The sequence below is a fragment of the Rhyacophila brunnea genome, unplaced genomic scaffold (assembly GCF_057557595.1).
Source record: "Rhyacophila brunnea isolate RB1 unplaced genomic scaffold, BYU_Rbru_1.0 scaffold_1, whole genome shotgun sequence".
NCBI classification, from domain to species: Eukaryota; Metazoa; Arthropoda; class Insecta; order Trichoptera; family Rhyacophilidae; genus Rhyacophila; species Rhyacophila brunnea.
The window spans coordinates 31,938,021-31,964,413 of NW_028232751.1; the positions used below are offsets into that span (position 1 = coordinate 31,938,021).

General features: G+C 32.2%; 1 protein-coding gene across 4 annotated transcripts in view; it reads right to left on the reverse strand.

Annotated features, from left to right (window-relative positions):
• LOC147079683 (uncharacterized) overlaps positions 1-26,393 on the reverse strand; it is a 138,040-nt gene that overhangs the window by 28,489 nt on the left and 83,158 nt on the right. For all 4 annotated transcript variants that reach the window (XR_015070076.1, XR_015070077.1, XM_085943205.1 and 1 more), the window contains exons 2-7: positions 13,129-13,186; positions 11,100-11,305; positions 5,281-5,344; positions 4,979-5,175; positions 4,008-4,139; positions 1,775-1,945 (exon numbers count right to left, since the gene is read on the reverse strand). Coding sequence is in view for 2 of the 4 variants with exons in the window: in XM_085943205.1 (XP_085799331.1) it covers positions 1,775-1,945; positions 4,008-4,139; positions 4,979-5,175; positions 5,281-5,344; positions 11,100-11,305; positions 13,129-13,186 (828 nt within the window). In the remaining 2 variants the exon portion in view is untranslated. The remainder of the gene's footprint in view (positions 1-1,774; positions 1,946-4,007; positions 4,140-4,978; positions 5,176-5,280; positions 5,345-11,099; positions 11,306-13,128; positions 13,187-26,393) is intronic.

Sequence of the window (26,393 nt, forward strand, 5' to 3'; positions counted from 1 at the left end):
GAGGCTGCGCTCGTGTTGTGAGAGTATTGCCAGGATTGGAAGATATTATTTCCCACTTCCTTAAAATTTCGCAACTTTTTAACATATTAAACACTTTCTTCACTATTTGCATTGTTGCACGATATAATTAAACTGTCCATATTATCAATGCTAATTTCATTTTCGTAATATTTTTCCTACGTGATCGCAGTCTTTTTTCCAATATAGGTATTAATTGGGTATCTACTCAATGTGAAAATTTTTTAAAATTCACATCGTCATGGTTATCTCCTGACTTAATTAACAGACCATTATTAATAAAAGCTGTTTTCCCTACAAGCATGAATTATTATGAATCGTCCTAAAGAATCATGCATCATGACACCTTACACTTCCTGACAATGCCAGTACTTTTTAGCGACATATTATTATTATAGGTGAATATAAATGTCGTTTATATGAATGACAGGCCTCTTTGCTTTATGTCTATTATCTCGCATAAGTTGTATATATTTATTGCGCCATAGAACTATATCATATCTTTTCATCAAAAAAAAAACCAGTTGGAAATAGATTTTTTAAATTCAAATTTGAGTTGGTGCAACATTTTCCTCAAATGTTCTCGCTTCGTTTATTATCAATATCTTCTCTTAATACTCGTATAAGATTATTTTTCATGTAGACATTTCTTTCGTAACAGATATAGTGATACTAAAAATTAAATTTTACGAATTCAAAAAACAGATATATCAAATATAATGATATAAATTTTTTCACAATAACCTAGAATATTTTTTTATATGGCAACATTAAAATATCAAGTTACAGGTCAAAATGACATTTCATTATTCTATATTTGTTTGTTTGTTTTTTATTTACTTCATATTACAAGTTTGAACATATTGAGCATAATAATTCAACAGAAAATTTAAAAATGTTGTATATAAAAAGTCCTTTTTATCTTATAATTTATTTGTTATGATCTTCAATCTTTACTCTGTCAAATACCGACTATCACCATGAGCAAACTACCTATACTCTGATATTGATGTAATATATTCCAAAATCTGCGCAGAGCTTTACCAGATGTTCCCCACCAAGGGCGCTGGATGTTTTTCAGGATTTATAGCTTCAACTAGTAATATGGTAGTAGAGATGGCCATCACTCAACCTCAGTCTCTCCACAGAAGCCCAAACACCTACAGTCCATAAGGCGGCCTTAACGCGTGCACTGTATACACTGTTAGTGTCGAACAGCGTTGCCATCTTTTTGTACTGAATTATAGTATGCGGTCCAAGAAATTAAAGTATATTGGAAAAAAAATATAGTACGCATTGTCATAATAATATGTTGAAAATGTATAGGTTTTGCTTCTCACCAAAAAAAAAGTAATGAAGAATATGAGAAATTCCGAGACCCCTTTGAATTTCGATATCTTCGATATTAGGTCTATACACAAATTGAAAAACAATGTGTGCTTGCCAGACCCAAGATTCGAACCTGGGACCCACGACATTATAGGCCGACGGTTAAGCCGAGCGGCCATCATCAGAGTTATATGAATCTCAACTCAGGAAAACTTTGATTACCCATTTAAAAAAGGGTATACTATTCACGCTTCAGAGCTTAGGCTCTCCGTGGAGTAGAGGATATTTTAAAAGGAATGATTGCTAGTCATTTATTCAACCCAATGGGTTTTTGCTCTGGATCAAATAGATATTGAAAAAGCAATATCCAAATGATATCGGATTCATTTATCATTAGAAATAATTAATTTCAGTATTCTTCAGTTACCTTCAAACGCGCCAAGAACTCCTTCTGCCTGGTGATATCGGTAGCAAGAATTAGAGAGCTGATTTGAGTCGCCAGTTGCGGCCAAACACTTTTCACTTGTTCGGCTACACCACTTTCCACCACACAGCCGATGACTGTCCGCCAATGGTGGTTCTCCAGCACTGATGAGTTCTTAAAGCAAAACATTCAGAGATATACCAGTTGATATGTCCAAAATTAACCATCTTTCACACTACTGCCAGAACATCCCTTAGCATTTTGACCTTATTATTAGCCACAATTCGTAAAGTAACATCGCTACTGGCAAATATCATTTTTCAAATGATTTGTAAAAATTTCAATCAGGTCAAACACATAGTTAACATTTTGTCAGCCATCTAAATCATATAGATTCGCCGCAGCAATGGAAAAAATAGTTTTCTGTTTTGCGACCATCGCAATGATAAAATTGCATAAAAATCTGCCATATTCCCATTTGATCACGAATTTAAAAATTTGGATTGGTAGGAGAAATTTTCATTGAATCAGGATGTCATCGCCGTGTTTTGCAAATTTGTAAATTGGAAAATGTTGTATGAAAAGTCCTAAAGGACTTAAAGGGGGTTAAAAAATAAATTGTTTGACTTTTTTACCAAACTTATCTCGTATATAGAATCATTCTTATCTATTGTAATCTATTGTAAGCAGAGAGTTGGAGCAGACCCTTTTTTGAGTTGCTCCGCTCGGGGACCTAATACTTGCTCTGGCTCCGCTCCATGGTCTGCTCCACTCCGGATAAAAAATTTTAATAAATATTATATGTACTTATATAAGTAAATGTTAAAAAAATAAGTAGTTTGAAATAATCGTCATTTTTATTACCTATTAATTCTATTAAAGTATTAAACAAAATTTCCGACAGGAAATCGTCCCTCATTATTTGCCTCTTCTGTTAAAAAAGTGAGGTTATTTATCACTCGGCAGTGTTACCATATCTCAAATAATTCCAGTGCTACAAAGTGTCAAAGTATACCATTTTCATTGGATTTTAGGACAAAAATTTAATAATAAAAAAAACATCCGGAGCAGTGGAGCACTACAAATTTTCGGTGCTCCGAGTAAAATCCCCCATTGCTCCAGTGCTCCTGCTCTGTGCTCCTGCTCCGAGCTCCGCTCCAACGCTCTGATATTTAAGTCTATATTTTTGTGTTATATAGAATCTCCTTGTGCAGTATTCTTAAATCGCTATTAGCGTCAAACTCTTTCACACAAGTACTTCTTAGTCCCACCTGTAACTCTCTATTTTAGTCCCACATCACACTATGTATGCTCGGTTATAACAATCTCACGAACGCCTGCTATTCAAACAACTCGGAAAAATATATTTCTTTCTACACCACTTACCCTCAGATGACGTTCCATAATAGACCTGAAAAATCTAGACTGATTGTCTTTACCTCTTCCATTAAATAAATTTGAAATTAAATTTTATTAAAATTTGGCTGATTCATAGTATGCTATATAACATATCAGGTCATGTGGAGATAATTTAACTAACAGTTTCGTCTCATGAAAGTGTTGCTGCAAATTACATTTATTTTTATAAAAACATTTATAAGCCGATTGGATATGTTCTCCTAACTGGTCAATCACATAATTATTTTCAGTCATCTTGAAATTGGAGTCATTAAGACTAAAATTATCATCACCATCATCAGCCGCAGTCGATCCAATGTTAGATGAAGACATCCCCAATCCAGCGGGATTTACGGCGTTCTTGTGGTCGTTTAGTGGTCCTTGGGTGGTTTGGCATTGATTCACTTGAATTTTAAAAAGTAACCAACAATTTCTGATATTTGTGTTCATAGTTAAATGAAAACACAAACGTATGTCTGAAAAAGTTTAGTGTGAACTATTTATGTTAAGATCTCTACAGCCTACATCCACCCTTCGCCACTGGTATGACGGTATTTATCCAGCAGTAGTCCACTTGTCGAGCGACAGCTTAATAATAGGAGCTCAATATTCAATAGCTAAAATCATCATACATATTATTAACAGTAGGTATTATAATATAAAGTCAGTGATTCACAACTAGGTTTGTAAGAATTTGTAAAAGCTTGTTTTATATTTGAAACTGTTTTATGGGTCAACATGTCATATGTAATATGTCATCCAGATTCCCTGAAATTTTACAAAATGTTTTAAGAGGTCATCCAACCAAAAGGTTGGGAATCCATGAAAATATTGTTACCTGATACAGGGCTGCCAAATGATTGGAAGTGGCAATCAGAAATGGCTGGTTCACGCCAGGATGGTCAACATCATGAGCTACAGCACCGATCAACGACGCCATTATCTCAACCGGCTCCAAATTTTCGCAAATCTGAAACATAAGTTTTTTTTACATAAAACAAGTGTTTTAAACTTATAAAATATAGAAAATCGTAAAAGGTACAGCATTGAGCATAGTGTCTTTGTTCTGGGTAACACTATCCTAAGTCCATATCGTAATAATTTTACCCAGCTTGTTAAAATAGAGAAACCAGAATACAAGCAATAACGTTTGTAATTATTTAGAGGAAGTGATAGGAAAATAATAACAAAATTTACAAAGAGAACAATTTCCGATCACCATTGTTGCAATTAACGGTTTTCTGCCAAGTCATGCTGGATGGTAGGGTATTCACCCTACAATTATATTTTATTAACAAGTATTATACTATGAACTTGCGTAACAATTGAAAAAAACAAACGAATGTTCGCAAAAAGAGATAATTCACATGAAAATAATAGCGTGCCGAGACAGGGGCTATATTTTACTGGTTGGCTTTTCACCATGTGTGTGCTTGCAGCTTCTATTAATTATGTAATTATCAGCCGCCATTGATTCTGGATGATGAAGCCCCATAGCTTCATTGACAGTGCTGTTGCTTCTTTGTATTTTACCAATCACAAATTCTTGCAAAATTTACTTAATTTAACAAGCTTTTACTCCATTTCCATCCTGTTTACAAGATTACCAATATCCCAGTTCACTGACAATTCTTCTTCTTTTTGTTATATACCATTAGGTTTGTTTGGTTCAAATTTTTTCAAAGATGAGTCCAGATCCTTACATCAAGAGCCATTTTAATGTATATTGTATAGTATCCTAGTTTCGTCAAGTCTTTTCAAGTGAGCATTCCCATTGAATAATATAAAAAATAATTCATCGTTCCTCACCTTTGTCTCTTGGAGAAAGCAGTGCATTGCTTGGGTAACATCTGTTGCGTGAATCGAGTTGTGGTACGGATTAGTGCTGTGGTAACCTTCCTCGATCAAACTGAACATTTTCCAAACAGAAATTGCATCGAGGTCGAAGTGCTTCATGAGCCCATAAAAATGGAAGAGATGAACGCACAGCACCGAGAGGGAACGTCCTGAAAACATCAAAATAAATAAGACAACGATAAAAACCATTCAGCATGTTTCAATACTCCATCAATATTAAGTAATTATATTATTAAAAACAACTATGGTATTACCCCCAGACACAGTCTCAAGCGTAAATGCATTGAATTTCCAGAATGCTGACTGATCAAGAATGCACTGAAACACAAAATAAATTTTTGAATAATTATTATAAAACTGTAATGCAACAATTTGATGTTTGGAAAGAGGTTAAGATAAGCATATATTATTCACATCACATACATATATGCCATATGGCAGGGATGGCGACCAATGGCACGCGATATGATCTTGCATGGCACGCGAAAGTTTTATTTTGAAGAGAAAAAAATTACCTTAAAAATACAAGAGTTTTACAAATAAACATACATAATACAACATAATAAAAAATAATGACGACATAGCCATGCATATTTTCTTCGGTTTTTAATATTATTTTTACAAATAATATTTACCAATCGATGCACAAACGGAAACGATGAAATGCATAAATGACAGATCGCATTGTATAAAAAAATAGTAAAAAAAATGAAGAATAAGCATTACTTTTTAATTAATTACTTTTAATAAATAATTCACAAGATTTAAGAATGTAACATTCTAATTATCGCGTGAAACCTGAGAGATGCAGGTTCGGGGTGCCTTACATTTTTTAAAAAGATTTTTTCTGTTGGTTTTGATATATTATTTTCTCACAAGAGAGTAGGTATGTCCAATAAGCATTACGTTTGTACAATTAATGTAAATATATAATTGTATAGGTCGGTTTTTGGGTTTTGTGCATCGCACTATTGCACTGTCCTCATCAGGCGGCGGAAGAAGCTGCGTCATCAACCTCTGATTTTAATCGATTTACAATGCTTGAGACCAATCAGGCAATTACAAATAAAAATATTCAATCAAGAAACCTGATGAAATTTATCGGCAGTCATTCAAATATAAACAGCTGATTGTTATTTTGCTTTAAACATAATCGCTAAAAATGCAAGAAATAAAGAAGAATATATTATGAAGGAAGCGTGGTTAAAATGCTGAAACGATCTCTTTGAACATGGAAAAATTATTCAAAGAATAAAAGATATAGAAAGACTAAAAACACGGTGAAAGATAGAATCTCAAGAACTCAATTGTAATTTTGAAACTTTTTTACTTAATAGAATTTAAAAAATATATTTTTTCATTTTCCCCATGAAAAACTGCTCGGCACGTCAGACAGTCGAAAGGTAGTAGGTAAAAAGGTTCGCCAACCCTGCCATATGATAATATTCAATGCGTTGCAAAATTCCAGATTCTATCCAGAGTTTCGTATGATATTGTAGCTGTTCAGGTGAAAGTCACTATCACCATAAATGTTTTACTGTTTTAAATTAAACATCCCATTGGATTCAGAAAAAAAAAATCTTCTTTCAACTAGCAAAAAGAAATCGGTTTCAAAGGACGATACCTAAAAATATGTTTAAATCGATTTGAGCGATTCGGATTTCGCTTTTCGGAATACAATAGTAATAATGACACGTCAATCCTTGGTGACTGATCCAATTACGAAGAGGCATTTCACGTGGCTTAAAGAGTGCGATGCTGTGGCACAGCCTCAAGGATTTCGTCGCCATGGCCGACCTCCGCATACCCGGCAGCGGTACTACGTGACGATGAACCGAGGAAAGTAGCACAACTTTGTGCTTGACCTATACTCCGAAGCTGGAGGATAACATATAGTAGAACCATTATATTATCTTGGCTACGATTTTATGGCACTATATATGAAGTTTTCAAGACTTTAGCGGGGGGTCGGGGCCGTAAAAATACACCTAAAAGTACGAGCATAATCAAAATCGACACGTTTTTAGGTTGTCTGGAATATTTCAAACATTTTGCAAAAACTTTAAAATCTGTTTCTAGATGCATTCTTTATAACGCAAATCAAACCCTCAAAAACGCTCGATATGTCAAGAAAAAACGCCGCGTTGGCAACGCTGGGACTAACGTAGTTGTACCGTAGTACCAAAGGGCCATTAAATGAACAAAGGCCACCTTAAAACTTGCTGAATCAGAAAATCAGAATGGAAAGTTCGGCGGATGTTGGCGGAAAAAAACTAGGAAGGGGCTTCTCCAGAAATGGAACGACCCTACACAGGGTCTGGCGATGTCAAAGGGTAAAACCGGAATCGCTAAAACCGATTCCTATGAAATAGCGGAAAACTCATACCAATTAAAATTAAAATTCAATTTCCACCAAAAACCCACAACCCATGGGCATTATCGACGAAATTAATGAAGTTTGTTTTTGTTCATTTGCCTGAAAGGAAACAATATAATATAATTCCTCACAGAATAATAAAAATATATTAACTAATTACTCACACAAGTACCTCACATTTATCCATAAATTATATCAAAACCTGGTCCAAGAGATTCGTAAAAGACAATAAAAATCAGTGTTGCTGCAAAAATGTAAATGAGGAAGTATGAAAAACATAATATGTAATTAATTAAATTACTTAATAATATATTATATTCTTAGTCTATGTTTATTGTATTATGCAGTATGCAAAGATAGTAGATATTAAATCTGTCATAAGTAGTTACGCGAAAATACTAAAATCAGAAGAAAAAAAAATAAACACTAGTGATTATCATTGATCGCACACTTAACATATTTTAAAGCATAACGTCTTCACAATATGTAAAGATACCATCATGTAGGTATATTATTTTATAATATGTATGTTATCAGCATTTTGGCAAGTATATAATATTAGAAACCTTGGCAAATATTTTTATTCAGTGGTAAGTATAATTTGTCAGCTGATGGCAGAATCCACTATTTAGTAATAATGTTTCATGTCTAATAAATATTAATTATACAAGTCGGTATTCTGCAATCCTTATTAGAATTAAAATGGGTACCTATAATATATTGATTAGATATCCATAATATGTATAATATTAGCGTTAACAAATTGATATTGTAATACTGCGCTGGTTAGGCAATGTATATTGTAAAAACATAAATGAACCGTAAAGAGAGCAATGTTGAGCAATCCAATGGAGCGAATGCTTGGGATGGGATGCTAAATTGTAAAAAAGCTGTTTTATAAATGGAGGCAGGTAAAGTAGTGTTTCTCAACCTGGTCACTGGTGGTCCGCGAATTTTTGGCGTCCAAATGCCTATGCTAAATTTCAATAAGATCTTCAAAACCCGTGCACTTTTAAGTTGTTGTGCATTGTTCTTGTTATTAAAATAGATTAATGGTTTTACGTGACGAAATCAATCGCGATCAGACGTTATTATACGTTACTAAGTATATAAATAATATTTTTTTATTTCTGTGTTAGCGGTCGTAAAACGTTTTTCTTATTGTCAGTGGTCCGCAGGTGTAAAAAGGTTGAGAAATACTTAGTAGAGAACGTTATTTGAGGAAGCCATAACACAAACTAGTTCTCTGCACTTCTGATGATGATGCTGAGTTTTAAATAGAGAAATGCATCGTATTTTCATAATGACTAATATTGCAAAAATTACAATTCTGGTGATAGGGTGCATGAAAAGAACCAATAAACTGCATTGGCATGATCAGTCTAGTCTCACTCTGGTGTCATGAACACATTAAGCTGCAACTCGGTTTGACTATCCCATTAAATCTCGGAATAAGAATAAGCAATAAAAATTAAGCTGTTGCTAGCGCAAGAAAACATTAAATAATTTATGGTAAAATCAATGCTGATAATTTAATAAATATTTTATGAGTTTCCCAACTTTTTCACTGCTTGTAACATGCCTTAATGACATAAATCAAACCAGCATACTAAACCTAATCAATTCAATCATTGTATCATATTAGACGGATAACAGAATGATATGCAGGCTTCCGGAACTCATGGCGTGACAGCTGTATATTATTGATATGTTAAATAGGTACTTACGATGAATTAGTTAATACTTACCATTGATTACTATTAAATCTTAATTAATTATAATAATAGTACCGCTTTTGTCATACTTACAAAATAATTAATTAGTATGAATTTAATAAAACCCCCATTCACATTAGCAATCTCTGTCAAGTAAAATCGATTCATGACTAGTTCAGCTAAATCAATGATCGCCAAACGGTCGCTCGCGACCTACCAGTAGCTCGTGGCGGCATTTTCGGTAGCTCGCATAGGATATTTTATCTTATTTATAAATTTGAATGTGATTTGTCGAATGTTGCCTCAACTATAGAATCTGTATAAAAAATGTGGAGGAAGGTGAATGCCATTCTTTTCACTAATTTCACTATTTTTACTTTTACTCACACTCATATCAAGATATTTTTCTATTATTATTTTGTTTATAAAAGTATGCATTTTATGTTTTATTGGTAAGTACCGTCATAGTACGTCATAGTCGGTAAGTCATAAGTCCGATGTCCTAATTTATTTTAAGTACATAATATAATAATGTTATGTATGGTACGATAAAGAACGATGATAAAAAATATAAAGAAGGAATATATTGTATAAGTAGCTCAGAAGACAATTCCAATTTATGAAAGAAGCTCACATCCTTATTGAGTTTGGAGACCACTGAGCTAAATGAATAACAGGTAAGTACATGATTGTTTGATAATATAATTAAATAAATACCAAGCAGCAATATAGCATCTTAATTTAATAATATTATCATTGGACTTAATATTATTGTTATCTATGTACCTATGTGCAATTATATACAACGCGTTGAATCAACACAAAAACATAAAATATGGAAACGCTAAAATAACAGATTGTATTAAGTTAATCTTTTAGTATTGCAATATGAAAATTCTAGTAGACAGTAAGTTTCCATCAGTAATTTTGTTGTATGTATCAATAATTTATTGTGATAAAACATTTACAAATATAATATTAATACTAGTCTGTAAATAGTAAAATAAATAAGTATATGATTTTATTAACACATCATTCGCTCGCGCCGTTAATATAATACTAATTCTGATTGGTACATAGCAGTCATAATAGAAGCATTAGACGTGTATTAAGAATAATAAAATAACACTGTAAAAGCAACGATAAAAACAATATAGTTTTAAATAACCTCAAAAGTAATATATATATATCCAAACAATCCACAAAATGTGTGAGAGAAGAATAATAAGGTTAAGAATAAAGACACTAATAAACTGACAGTGACCATCACTGCTATTAATAATATTATGTAGGTAGTTAATGGTCACCGTTTAATACCCAACGCGCGTGCCTATGAAGCTGTGTGTACGGATGTAAAGTCCGGTAAAATCACAATAATTGCTTTCAATGTGATGTGTTTTGACACAGAACTCGTAAAAAGTACGTTAATATAAACTTCAGTATGTGGAGGCTCTCGTGTTCTACTATAGGAACGAAAATGATAATTTCCTTTTTCCTGTTTTATATGTATGCATTGGGAACGCAAATTGATACATTTCATAAAGTTTTGAAGGGTGATTGATGATAATTGAACATCATATTATTATCATGAATGAGTGCGGACCGCCGCGGACAATTTGACGCAGACCAAAAACGAAGTTATATTTGAATTCCAGGATACTTATGATCATTTATGTGTTTACCTTATGTTTGGTGTTTAATTCAAGAATGAAAAAAAACACTGATAAATTGACTGTAAGCTCCATTTATTCAAAACTCTAAAGGATTATACACCAAACGTTATAATTAAAACGTGATGCAAATTGTGATAAATAAACTCTTATTGTTGTGTAGTGTCATGTGATTAAAACCTTTTTTAAAACATATTAGTGTTTCAAGGGATAGTTTTTTTTAATAAGCTTTTTAATAAGCTTTTGAATTTTTCCGCGCGGTGAATTCATTGTTTGGAAGTTGTTCGTAAATGTATTAAAATGGGTTATACCTTAACTTGACCATGTTGGAGATCGTCCAGCATAGCGAGCTCCTGCTTCAAGCTGCGGGTAGTCAGATGTTTATTCTTCTTCCTGTGGATGGTCAGGAACTTTCCGGAATTAAATTTCCTGTGGTAGCTCGTATCCAGCGAGCACAGAAGCGCCAGGTCCGAGTCTGGAATTCCGCACGGAAAGTTGCGAGCATTTTTTGGATCCACTGAAAAGGGTAAAATACAAGACATAAATTACCAGTAATCGGCAACCATTTGAAAGGAAAATGACGGACTAGGAATTGAAATCCCAGACATCATTTTCAACCCTAGAATTTCTGGGTATGTATTTTCAATCTCGAATCCCAGGATTAATGAAAACATAAAATTTTGCTAATGGAAAAAAAATCCATACAAATATTTTACGTTTCGTGATGGTTGAAATAGATGTGTATATTTTTCCGATCCCACAATTCCAAAAATTCACACGTATATTTATATTACATAAGCTTTAAAAAACAATCTTTTAGCTATCATCCCCATTAGTAGGATAGAAGGGAACAATATATACAGCAAATGTAATAAATGTCTAAAGAAATACTATTTATTAAAATAACCTGCTTGTAATATTATGAAAAAATAAGACTAAATTTTTCCATAAATGGTGAAAAACTGAATGGTATTAAGTTGAGCTACGTACGACGACACGTACTAATTTATTGAGAAACTAACCATTTTCTTTATCTATATTTATTTAAATGGAGTGGAAAAAAATTGTGTAATAATTGAGTTATTTATATTGACAGTAGTAAGTTGTTATGTTGTAAAACATATCTTAGAACTATCCAAATACATACCTATATATTGTAATTCGACAACGTGAATTAATTTTACTAATGGTTTTGTAAATGCGTTTAAACATTAATAAAACAAAAAAAAATTAACACCACTGCACATGGATGTACTGAAATATGACTATATTGTAAAACATTAGAGCGAGAGGTTTAAAACAATACTATTTTATGTAATAAAAATACTTTATGCAGTCATCAAATGTTTAAAATAAATATAAAGGATAATAAGGCTTCAAAATTATATAAATAGATTATCTAAAACGTTTAAGGAATGTCCAGGGTTATGCTCTGAATATACCATAAAAGCTCCATTTTGACCTACGCTGAGCATGTGGGCCGTTAATATATCTTTCTTTACATCACAACAATAGGTAATTTCTGATGAAAACCATATAAAAGCTAATTCCTGGATTTCGGGATGAAAATGTTCCAGCCGGATTCGAAATTGCAAGCTAATTCGTACCGCAACTGTATCGCAACGCTATACGTAAATGAAAACCGCTTCAGCTGTATTGTAAAATCAGAATAGCATAGTATTATTATATTAAATGGTGCATAATTTCATAATTATATTCGCGCATAAAAACTCATCGCATTGCATTGTTTAAAATTGATAAAAGTTCAGGACAAAATTATTTGCATGCAATATATAATAAATACATATTAATGAAACGCTTGAAATATTACATGAAACAGACTTAACTTAATATGTCAAATTAAAATGAATGTCACAGATGTTTATTGTAGATCTCCAAACAAAGAATTTAGATTGAGATAAATTAATAATAATAATTCATGGTTCCTTCATTTTTGAAAAAAATACTTTGTCCATTAGTTAATTCATTACTAATACTGCAAAAAAATACTTTACTAGTTATAGTGTTACAGAAATTATTGAATTAAAAAAAGTAGTTATCTTTAAAAAATATTTTTCTGCGCATACAATAAATTAACTTAGAGTTTAGTAGCATAGGTACTTAAATTCATAAATCTATATAATCGAGAGCCAGTGTATTTTAATTCAAAAAATGACACTTAATTTACTTATGGCTTTATGGTTTGTTAGTTAGCTTTAAATGATATGGTAATTTATCTACAAATTATATTATATATTTATTTTCGGCAAATCGAACTTGAAACACACTGGCTCTGAGGTACATATATATATTATATATTTTATAGGACTTAATACTTACTAGACATTCTTCCGTTCAATAATTCATCTCGGATATCTGTTATTACTGTATCGTATTTCTGTGGAGAAAACAAAATAAACACGTTAGTTAATAATAGGTTACTAATTTACATAGATACAACAATTTACCACAAGAAACAAAATAAGTGTGTAACAATGATTCGAAATGTTTTCGCGAAACCGAGATAATTAATTTTTCTTCACAGTAAAGTTATCTGCTTAGATGTAATACCTACACTGAATGATGAACTGATGCATAGCGTTCCAGTCAAAATTCTCTCATAAGAACATGAATCTTTATTTTCGGCTACATACTTATTGTATCGCACAATTTAATAGATTACTAGAAATTATTCCTAAGTCAATTGAATACTTGCAATAGTGTAATATAAAAATAAGTTATTGCCAAAACTGTTTTAAGGTAATGTTCAATGTGCCATATACTTAAATGTTTTTGTAGTAGATTTTGTTTTCAAATAATTTAACCTTTCCCACTTTGCTCAATTTTTTTCAAAACGTATTAGCTACCTACTCTGACCGAAATTCGGGACATTCTTGTAGAAGTTTAAACTAGACGACTTGTGATGTTTATACTAATAATAATAACTACTGATCCAGCGAGTGAAAAATGTCAATAAATTTGTCTATATACAAGAAAAACTCATTTTCCTAAATTTGATATTTAAAAAAAAACTTCATTAGATTTGACGATTCGTATGACCATTTACTGATGCAATGGGTTTTTGCTACGATTCGCAAAAAAATGATTTATTGGACTTAAATTTACTAAAAGTAATACGTATGCTTTTAAGATGTTGTATAGTCATCTATTGATTACCAATATATTATGTGAATAGTTCAGAACACAGGTAATATAACCGTAAATGAAACTTACATTCTTGGAGCAGTTTCTTTTTAATTATCCTGTGACTTATTGCATTTTCGTTCGCATGCAAACTATTATTTGGCTGTAATATTCAAGATGACGTCTCGTATTAATTTTTGTTATAATTTATGTTACTTACGTAAAAAGGGCGTACCTTTGGGTAGAAAGTATAAACAAGCTATCCCACTATTTTTGATCACTGTACACGGTGTGTAATGATATTTATTTTAAATGTTGTTATAACAATAAAAATAGTTTACGATTTAAACTTTAAACCAATGTAACTTACACTAATCAGAATATTTTTTCAGAGTATGATATTTTTCAAAGCATCCGCCCACATGTTCCGGTTTGTTAACGCAGGTTTTGCAATACTATATTGTTCGTTTTCTTCGATTTCCTTTCCTATTAGAACCGCAAACAACGCAATCCCTATATTTGTTCTGTACATCAGGCATAATAACACGTACCTAGATTGACGTGATTTAACCGCTGTTCTGGATCTATTGAATGTCTTCCTTGAATAAATACGTTTTGAATAAACACACGTTCAACATCATCAAAATCAATATTATCAAATGTATACAAATCTTCGTCGTCACTTGTATCGAAACGATCACTATCGTTATTTACTGTAGATATTTATAATTATTAATAGGTACCTACCGTTATGGAACGGCGAGATGAACTTCATTAAACACGAATTTATATTAATTAAACTGGCTTTATTAATGGTGATATAATATAAATATATTAGATTATAATATTGTGTTGGACAATGATTTCGTAACGGTTACTAGATGCACTTATTTACAGTCTTATGGTCGAGACAATACTGAAGTTTAAAGGGCAGGTACCAATATTATATTAAATAATAATATTAATAATATTATGCAGTGCATTCTTAGATGTTAAGATTGATAAGATAAGTGTAACTCAACACAATATAGGTACTTACTTCATACAAAAATAATGACGCATTTAAAGGACAGTGTAAATAAGAATGGAAAGATTAAGATTAAGATAAGCATTCAAAAGCTTTCTTCTACCCCATTGGCCATTATACATTGGGTGTTTGATTACACATTCGATATTAACTAATAAAATAAATAATACTGATAGTATGACACCTCATGTTGAAATTATTGTATGTATTAAGAATATCTAATAATAATAAATTAATAATATACAAGGAGTTAGAAAAATTCTAGTTCCATAATACAAATAAATATGGTCACTTAAGTGGGAAAAGCATTAAAAGTCCGCCCCTTATAGGAAATTACGACAGACTGTCTCAAAAATATTTGAGAATTGCAAATATTTAATCAGGTGAATAGATACATCAATTTTTCCAAGAATTTATTCAACCCAACGATTGATACTAATGTAAATTTGATGGTTTATCCTGCATGTTATAATGTTTAACTACATTTGTCGGCAATAACATTTTGTAAAATTCGCATGCACTTTTGATAAAACCGCATGATGTGGCCAAAGTATGTCAACTTTATTGTTTTATGTCTCTGATTGTAACTTAGTGCCTTTATTAGACTAGGATAACAACCTTAAATGGAAATTAGCATACACATAGCTCGAAGAACACACTCGCTGGACATATTATTATAGTAGGTATAGGAATGCAGTGGTACTCAAGCGGTAGAAAATATCTGAATGGTAATCTGAGTGACAGCTGGATCGACAGAATACTCAACCTGAACATGTCAGAGAGGAATGGAATCAGCTTGGAGAGGCATTCATTCAGCAAAGGATTAGTTCAGGCTGATGATTTTGATAAAGAGCCTTATCATGAACAGTAATCATAAGGATTAAAATTTATATACCCATTAGGTTTATAGTCGTATATGTAATCAGGCGGTCTATTTGGATTAGTGGACATTCTATTAGTGCCGCTGAAAATGGTGGTTTAAGTTTGAAGCACCTAAGTAGGAATTTCAATAAATACCGGTAATTTAAAATCGGGATTCCAGTATTTATCAATATCAAAATACCGGTTATAAAACTCCAAAATACCGGAATTGTTACGGTAAAAAAGCAAGCACGCTTAATTAAAATTACTGAATCCAACAAAAGTGAAATAATAAAACAAAATCCTTTTTGTCTATCCTACATATTTTCAAAGGTCAAAATAATATTTAATTACTAACATATTTTTGCTATAAAATATAAATGTTACAACGAGATTTTTATGGTTTTATTTATCTACGTGTTTTAACGAATACCGGTATTAATATTTTCATTACGGAGGTATCTATTGCAATCCCTAATCCCAAGGCTCCAAACACTAATGAGGAATACGATAAAGATTAACCCAATCAAAAAAAAAAAAACATAAATTTTCTGTAGTAAATGTTTTTAGTATTAAATTATTTTGCATAAGTAGATCGATATGCGTACGAATCTGCTTCATGTATTTACTTATGAGATGTTTGGAGGCAGCTTTGCGAAATATAGCCTGCGCGATAAACCTACACGGTGTGTAAAAAATGCGATAATGGATTTGTGATGCAATAATAATTTACACTTAAAATCTCAGATTGTGAAAAATACGCATCGGATTTTTTGGAACTTTCAACGACGCTTTAAGGTGAAGCCTTTACTGAGCCTTTTTTAAAGAGGCACCCAGCGGAAAAATACGAAGCTTGCAATTTGAGACATTTTTTTGATAATTTACAATTTCAACTGTATTAATTAATAAATATGTATCTGAAAACATTAAAAAGATTAAATTTAAGTCAAAGATAAACCTACAATTTAAGAAACATGTTATAAAATGTGAATTTTGTTTACTTCCCCATCTTATTATAACATATATTTTATAGTCATATTTATTATTAAAATTCAGTTTATTAAGTTTTCTATTTTTTGACTAAGAGATTTTTGACTAATTCATAGTTAAAATATTTTTTATATTAATTTAGAAAAACATCGATTTTTATAAAAATATAAATGTGTATGACTTGAAATTCTTTTTTTGAAAATTCAAAAAAAATGGTAAAAATCACATTTTTTCAGAAATTCATTTCAAAATTGACAAAAAATAATTAATTAATTTAACAACCTACGATAAGTAATAATTAGGTAAATACCAGAGAGTGGATTCCCGATAATCGTCAATCGGATGCCACATGCCTAAGCATACATTAAAATAATATCTGATACCATTATAATATAATACGTATACATTATACTATAACACCAAGAATGCTCATATTCTTTCATTGTGTTGTTTTATTTCTCACGTACCGGCCTACCTTCATGAAATATTTCAATAAATAAACTAAATATCTAGCTTATTTTGAGCGCATTTAAAGATTGTTGAAGGCATCAAAAAACACTAATAAAAACGCCATACGCTAGATACATTTTTTGCAAGCTAGTTGATATCGCTGATTGTTAGGTACATAGGTAATATAAATTTTTCAGAAAGTTTTAACAGTAAAGTTTTAAATAAACCGGTGTAAATTTACATGTCTTTTTAGTTTCTCTCGGTGCTATCTATGCGTATGCGCTGAACTGATTCGTCATAAGCTGTCAATTTTGCTTAGTCACGTTTGGATGAAAGCATTTGGAAGCGTTTCCGTGTACACTATTTAATCTTACACATATTATTATGTATCATAATTTTCATAAAAGTTATCTCATTGCTGACGGTAGCTATCTTTATATTTTGTTTATATTTATGTATGTTTCTTAAAATGTACATGGACAGTTCTCCGCCATTGAAAATTGAAAATTTCTCTCGGTAAGCCGCTGTGCGACGAGCTTCAACTTATAATTAACCGCATGTGGATATATTAATTTGGTCAAACCATCGTGCTAAGAGACATATTTCTTAACTGCCCTGTCACAATATGATTTTCCTGAAAAATACATCCGAAGCAGGTAGTCGAGATGTCTTAAATTTCGATTGATTAATATTTTTATCTTTTCAATTTTGCTGAGTATTAATTTATTTTCAGCATGCATCTCCTGCACCGCAATTCAAACATTTGGATCCTGGTTTTGTTGTTGGCCTTGACGATTTAGGATTCAGCTTCAATCAATAAATATCAGCATGCTGATAAGATACCGTAGGTATTGTAGTAGATTCGGTCTCACGAACAACATTGACCATCGTTAATTGTGCTGCTTTATGGCAGTGAGTCGTGACGTCTAACAAAGGCTCAGAGCAACTGTATACTGAGCTTCGAGAATATACTGGGTATGTAGTGATATAACATGAAGAGTAACGAGGATATAAGAGTAACCTAACCTTACGTGATATGCCGCCGCGTGGTGTCTATATGCTCTACCTGAGGTGCAGTCATGTAAGAAGAGAAATATTATGCAGGTGTGGATATAACCAGTTTGATTTTAATTACCTCGTGTTATGTTTGTCAAAATAAATTTCAGCTATGCCCATACCGATTTCGATGCCCGATCTAATAACCTGTGATAAAATACGTATTTCAGGCAAGACGTATGTGAATACATAACACTAACATAAAAATAGTACGAGGAGTCTGTGAAAGAAGCACGATTTGTATGCTTCAACCGTTGCTCTGATGAAATTATTCAAAATTATTCAGAATGCATTCTGTCCAAGTAGCGTGGCTAAACAGCTCAATGAAATTATTACGGACATGTACGTATTAACTTTTAAAACATAATATAGGTAATGTTATTGCATAACACGAATGCTGAGGCACCATTTATTTCGATATCTTCGAATTTATTTCATACAACTAGGGCCGTTATTTTGAAAGAAAGTATAGATACTGGTAGCGGTATCGAAATAAAAGTATCGAAGTATCGATACGTTTTTGACTTCCCTACTTACAACGTTAATTTGGTACAAAATGTTTGAAAATAGCATTGGTCAAAACAACTGTCAAATAATTAAATTGAAACATAAGTAAAAATTTAATATAAGTCAATAACTGACGAAATTTCCACAGTAGGTAATAATTATGTTATATTGTTAAATACTATAGCAAGGGATGTTTTTGTATCAATAAATAATGAATACCTTTTAAATTAAGTACTGATTAGACTAGATAGATAGAGATTTATTGTGCTCTATCTATGAATTGTAATTGTTCACACCGTCAAATCAATGGTTTTTGATGTTTTTTTGTAACATCTGTTTATTAGGGACTCTCCCTTTGACACAAGTCAGTGGGAATATAGCGCAAGTACACAAAGTGTATATTCAATATCAAACATAATATTATATTGAGCATCTAGCAATTCTAGCCAATATAACGAGACTCTTGTTTCAGACGCCATACTGTTAAATTATCTATGTTAAATACCTAATTATACAATGTATTTTAATAAGAAAAAATTGGAGCAAAATGACAAAAAATAAACTGAAAATAATGGCTAAAATACTGTAAAATAAGCATTTAAATATTCTAACGAGGAAAACGTATCAAATCATTCGATACTGACAAAAAGTATTGACACCAAAGTGTCGAAATATCCGTCAATCGATACTTAAAAGTATCGAAACTTTTTTGACGGGCCTAGATACGATAGTCAAGCTACACGGCGGTTGCCATCTTTCGACATAATATGAAGTGGCGATCAAGACAAGATAATAATGTGTCCTTTAAACTTCATCCGATGCCATACCATTGAGATATGTGATAGCTGATATTACGACCTGATAATTGTCACTGAAAATATACACCTTTACCAGCGGCGATTTTATTTGTTGCAGATGACGCAATCGATTCGTCAGAAAAGTTTAAAAAAGGGGTCTCGAAACAGTTCAAATCAGTCATAAAATTATTAATAATATCAAAATCACAAACTGAATAGACACGTATCTAAAAAATATTAACCAGTATAACAAAATCCCAGCACTAAAAGGGCGTATAATACGACAACTCGATGACATAGTATAACTAATTTTACACAAAAAATAAACCACTAATATTATTGTGTCACTGCGCCCTCAATAATTATTATTTTTCATTGCAGGATTTGACTCTAGTAAAGATATATATTGACATTTTAAGTATGTAATTAATTAAGTAAGGAATTTAGAGTTTTTTTTTTTTTATTGTGAGGAGGGCCTCAAAATCAGTCAGTGCCTCAGGCCTCCACGTTCCTAATCCCACCATTGACAATGACCTGTGGCAATGGCCCGACCACGTGTATATAATGTATTACAGGTGGAAAATAAAAGTTCTAGAACGAATGCATGATAGAATAACATCGAATTATTGAAAGACCCTCTATTAGATAAACGAATAATCGGCTGAGCCGAGTTGGAGGGCACAACAAATCGAAATGGAAAAAACAAGAGACGCATAATCCATCAGTGGACATTTGGAAATCAAAGAATTAAAATACCTACTAATATTGTTCGTACAATTAAGCGGCTTTTCTCAACAGCCAGTGCAACACTGTTGACAGCAAAAAGCTATAATTTTGTGCTATATTGATATTTTAGAAATTCGACGAGACAAATAAACGAATTGGTCAAAAAGATGACAGCGGATTTCATTAAGTACCAATTGATCGAAATCAACAGATCAATTTAGTATTAATAGAACGTTTTCTACCCCAAATTAATTTTGCAATAATATAATGCTGTTAGTATCTATCTGTCTTCAATAACCACAATATATTTTATAGTATATTAATATAAGTATTATTGAGTAATAAAACGCCTTTTACGAAATCTTATTTCAAATAAATAAATATGTATGAGAGAAAATTTTAATTATAGCTGGTTCATACATAGAATGTTAAGCATTATTATTTTTATCAACAACAATTCAATTAATAAACAATTTACAAAATCGAGATTAAATTAATTGCCTACATAAAAACACATTATTAAGACGTATTTATTATATTAATTATAGGAAATGCCGTTTGAAAAAACGTTTTAATTTAAACTTTTTAAGAAATTTGGTGGTAGTTATAAATATGTTTATAGAATTTATCTATAAGTTGGTATCAGTGTTGTCATCGTATTCTATGCAGATTATATTATATAGTACAAGGGTATAAAAAGTATAGTATTCATGTAGGTACAGTAACATTTTTGATATACAATTCTTGAAAATTATAGTATTTTTGGCATATTTGCGATAAAATTACGATATAACTTACAATTGTACGTGTTTCGTTGATATGGGTCATAGGACGACGGGTACCACGGACTTCATGGACGATGTTTTCACCGTTGACAAGAGCAACATGAACGATAATGTTGCTAGTTGAGAACAATGTCAGGTAAGCCAAAATTTCCAAGATATTTACATTCACAGTATGTAGATATCTACTGTTACAAAAATAATGAATGATTCGAATTATGCGTGTTTGAATGCACAAAATTTGAGTTTGCAGAAATTTTCACAAATGTTCTTTGGTCTTACTTGTTTGCCCAGTATTACTATGAGAACGAAACACGTGATATATTAAATAATTTATGAATAATGCTATGAGAAGTTTTTGTTAGTTCTATAATTTCAGAGTTGACGGCGACAGCTATTTAGGGCTACAAACTATCGCAATTATATTAGATTAGACCAGTGATCGCCAAACGGTCACTCGCGAGCTACCGGTAGCTCGCGGCGGCATTTTCGGTAGCTCGTGTAGGATATTAATTTTATCATTTATAAACTTGCCTCTCAAATTTTATTATTGGACTCCGAAATGAAAAACTATCCAGCTGTACCGTCGAAAATTTTCAAGAAGATGGCCCTTCATCAGAAATGGAATTGATGAATTTCAATGTGATTTGTCGCTTAAGAGTGTTGCATCAACTGTAGAATCTGTATGACCTTTCGTCCGACAGAAAAGTATCCAATTTTTGTTCGAATTGCGCTCAAAATGGGATTTGAGATTTAGTGGTGGAGCCTAAACGGCAACTCGCAGTGTGCTGTGTCGCTTAGCAGGTGAAAGCTGGTTTTTTAAAAAACACAGTTGCCAGAAGGTAAAATACGTACCTAAACAAGTGCACAAATTTGGCACTGGTAATCCTTGAACTTACTCACAGACAGTGGAATTAAAACTTTTTCGTTAAATAACATAAATATTTATATATTTACGATTTTAATAAATAATACTTTTAAGATTAAATCGGGGGTTTTTCGTTATTAAATACTTCGTAGTGGGCGCTTGAGAACAGTTGCGGCTGTGGGCAAATTGATAAGGCGCATTAGTTGGAATCCGATGGATGTGAATTCAATCCCGTCCGGCAACTATATTTTTTTTTCAAGATTTGTTTTAATGGGTGTGTACGTATATCTAAGGTGTTTCCGAATGATGAATTAATTGACATAATACAGTTCGGAGTATGTAAACGCTTATGCGTTGAGGGTACCAGGTTCGAATTCTGGGTCTGGCATATATACAATGTATTGTTATTCAATTTGTGTTTGCAGTCAAAGTATGTACCATGTATGGACCTTATAGGTTGAGCAAGTGGCAAACATTCATTTCTCGTAAAAACAAAAATCTTTTAATACAAACCTCCACTCTGTGAAAGCCCATATTATTATGATCGTATTAGGATCGGACATGGTCAAAAGAGGAAAATGTTAATAATTTTATTATTGCTAAGAAATAAGTGCGTTTTAATTCCAAATATCATATCGTACGTCAGCATGATACTTTTAATGCACTAATCGTGTTATTAACTATGAAATACTTGACTGATAGCACAAATTGCGTTACCATGGTAACTAACTTAGATAACAATGTTTTGTCACCCATTTCAGCCAAAAATTATATTATAAATAGACTTTATGTAGCATCTACATTGAAGCTGGTAGAAAATAATAATAAAAAATTGGTCACCTCTGAAAGAGTGGCATCAAATAGCGACGTCGTTGACCAATCGTGGGTTCCATAAACTCTTTGTTGAGCATGACTTCATGAGATTTTCCGAAACACAGCGCCTGAGATGGACCGATTATCAACCATCTACAAGCAGTTGCTTGCTTTGGACCCCTAGGTTACTTTGTGGTATTCAGAAAGATTTGCAAGCGCTAGTGGTCGATGATTGAAGAAGGAGAGCGGAAGAAGGATGGATTAGTCTGCTTGAGGCGACAAATATTCAACCGGGTTTGTAGTGCCAAAAAAGAGAGTATTAAAGATACATGAAACACATAGAAGATAGTACCTACTATTAAAGTGGACAAGTTTGCAGAATAATCCGTCAGTGCAATATATGCAAGTTCATTTTTGAACAGCCTATAATATATTACAATGTATTTGTACGTGGTCGCGTTTAAAAGAACACGTGCGCACTCATTAGCAGAATGGGACAAAAATAACGTAATTATATAAACGTGAATTTTCAATATCTGTCGTTATTGCAACGTATGTGAGTTCATTTTTCATCCACATTCATCCGGATTCATGATGGTACGAAAGACTGAAATATGCATGAACAGAACCATTTATGTATGGCCAGAGTTGTTTACGAAGACCCTTTTATTATTGTTCAGATAAATTAGCCTTATCGAAAAATTATTGCAACCCAATAGTTATTGAAATATTAATTTCTCTTGATTTTCTACAAGAAAAAATTGGAGAAAAACGAAATTGCTAATTTTTTGCACCAAATATTCTTACAATAAGACAAGAACATACGTTGCATCTTCATAGCACTCATCCATTTATATATACCTTCACAGCCCTTTGTCAGTGGTTGCAAACAGTTGACGCTCGTGTGCGATCCTCATCGTTTCGCATTGAAAGGTGCGGCGGTGGCGGTCTACCATTGTAGGGAGTAGATTTTTCTTTTATGTTGTTTATTTCATGGTTTACTTAATTATTTTTTTAGCCGCAACGAAAACTATTTCGACACTCGAGTGACGGGTTGGTTTGTTTGAATCGACTGAGAAAGATTTCCATGACTATAAAAATATGTACATAGATATTTACCCTTAGTATGGACAAAAATAAGAAGTTTTTATTATAGATGCCAAAATTAAAATAGAGATTACTACGTCGTGGAAACTTTGGGTCGACACGGGTTTGAATCCCGCGTCCGGACAATTTTATTAATCATTGTTTATGAAGTAGATATCTGAAAGCATGACAATTTTCATGTAATACTTTCATGTGACACCTCATCCAATGATTGTAATTAAATCTGTTAAATACCGCATTGTGAGGTGGTTAAAATCTACATCGTACCTATTATAGAATTACAATTAATAAATTTAAATATTGTAGTAAAATAATACTTACACACACGTTTATATAATATGTAAACGCAGAGAATAAAAAACAATATGTAAATTGGATATATCAGTAGGTATGTAAATAAGTAGGTACCTACACCAAGTCATCTAAATAACCCGATTTTAAGAATGTCTAATTTGTTATTAAACTATTTGTCGTCAATTTATTTCCAATCTCGTCAGATGAAACTGGTATCGGTTTATTATTAAATTGGAAAATAAAAATATATAACAAACATATTATTAATATCTAATAATGATGTTATTATTTCTTGTAGCTAGCATTAAATTGTCAATAAACAATACGGACAGATCAGAACAGAATAATATGTTTAATAATATACAATATAACTATAAGTACCAGGGAACACAGAATTAATGGGAACTGAAATATCTAACGGGTGTGGAGTATGGACTAACAGGTAACCGATCAAGAGTGTGGAAGAATATAGGATAAATTTAAACACGTGTCAAGAATACATCGTTCCAAGCTTGTCCTTCGTTCTTACAACTGCTCTCGCTTTATGCACTGACGCCCATTCAATATTGGAGTATTTGACACTATTGCACGTCTATAATGTAGGTATGTTTCACTTTCGTAGGACACACACATTCGAAATCCTGCTTCAAAATGTAGTGTATTGGGGGTATAGCCTATCTGAATTATATTTATTAACCTGTTCTGTGGTAGATCCTCTTATTTAATTTTAGGGTCGGAGTAAAACATTTTACAAAATAATATATTGTTGCTAGATTTTAAAATGTATTTTTTCACTCCTCAGTTGAGTTACATATCTAGCCATATTTATATTAGTTGATTAGTAGATAAATTATTTACATATTAGTACCTACTGCGCCTATAGACGGTTTTAATACATAATATCAATAGTTCATCAATCAAATCCACTCATATGACGTAGTCCTTTGTAGCCTCGACGGCCTTAGGGTTAAGCTAAATTTATCGATTAATAAGGATGAATAGTCTGGAAGCACTGTATACATATTTGAACTATTTAATAAGTTTTTGAGGCGTAACAACTGTTATTAATTTCACATATTGATTCACGTTATGAGCCCGCTAGTCCGAGATAATATACATATGGAACTAGCGTGTGAACTTTACCTAACAGCTGTATTCGTACCGATAAACATTGGATTCTATCATGGCACTAGTACCTATGCGAGTCGCTTGATTCTAGATTCTGGTAAGAAAACAGCATAGCAAATAGGTACGAAAAGAAGATCTGATCTAGCATTTTTGAATAGGCAATATCTACCTACCGACCTACAAAATTTCCATCTGGCGTATGGCGTTAAATCCAGCGTTTTTCGACATCGCAAACAGCCTCATAATAAAGCTAGAATATTACACTATATTTGCTCGAAAATCAATATGCTAGTCTTACGTACTTTATATTTTATTAGAAAAAAATACCAGGTGGCAGCGTCATCGGTCAACATTGTTGTTGATGCGCTCACTGGCATTCAGTGTGTTCAATACATAGACATTATAATTAGATAATTTTTGTGCGTCTGTGGGTGTCTTGCGTACAGATAAATCACGACAAATATTTATACTTACATAATATTATAAATAATACACTAAATGTTACATACAGAATGACGACTAATTTCTTACCTACCTGATTTTTTTAAATTTATGACCCATCTTATTAGTTGTAAAATATTAAATTCTTTTTCGATATTGTTCTTGTAAAATGGTGTTTAAAATTGTGACACATTTGTTAATCTAGCATTTTATTCTGCCATCTGGCTTATGTTCTTACCCTATCTGGCACATTGTCTGGCACACTTACCAATACGTTAGTACATTCAACGTCCTACATGGTTTCTCATTTATTAATTTTATTATTTTTATACAATTTTTATTCAGTACACAATGTGTCCGCATCGTTTTGAATTTTGATGGTATATTATTAATACGGCACAGGAAATCTGGCGAAATATAATTATTATGCCGTGAAAATGACATAGAGAACCTGTCGTTGCAGATTAGCTACGTCTACGTCATCACTACGGCCTATTTGTTTCGTAGCGTCATGTTCACGAGATAATTCAATTTCTCAAATTAACTGCAGGCCTCAGTAATACTGGAAGCTGACCACAAAGCCCGACAAATATAGATAGGATGCAGGAACAGCC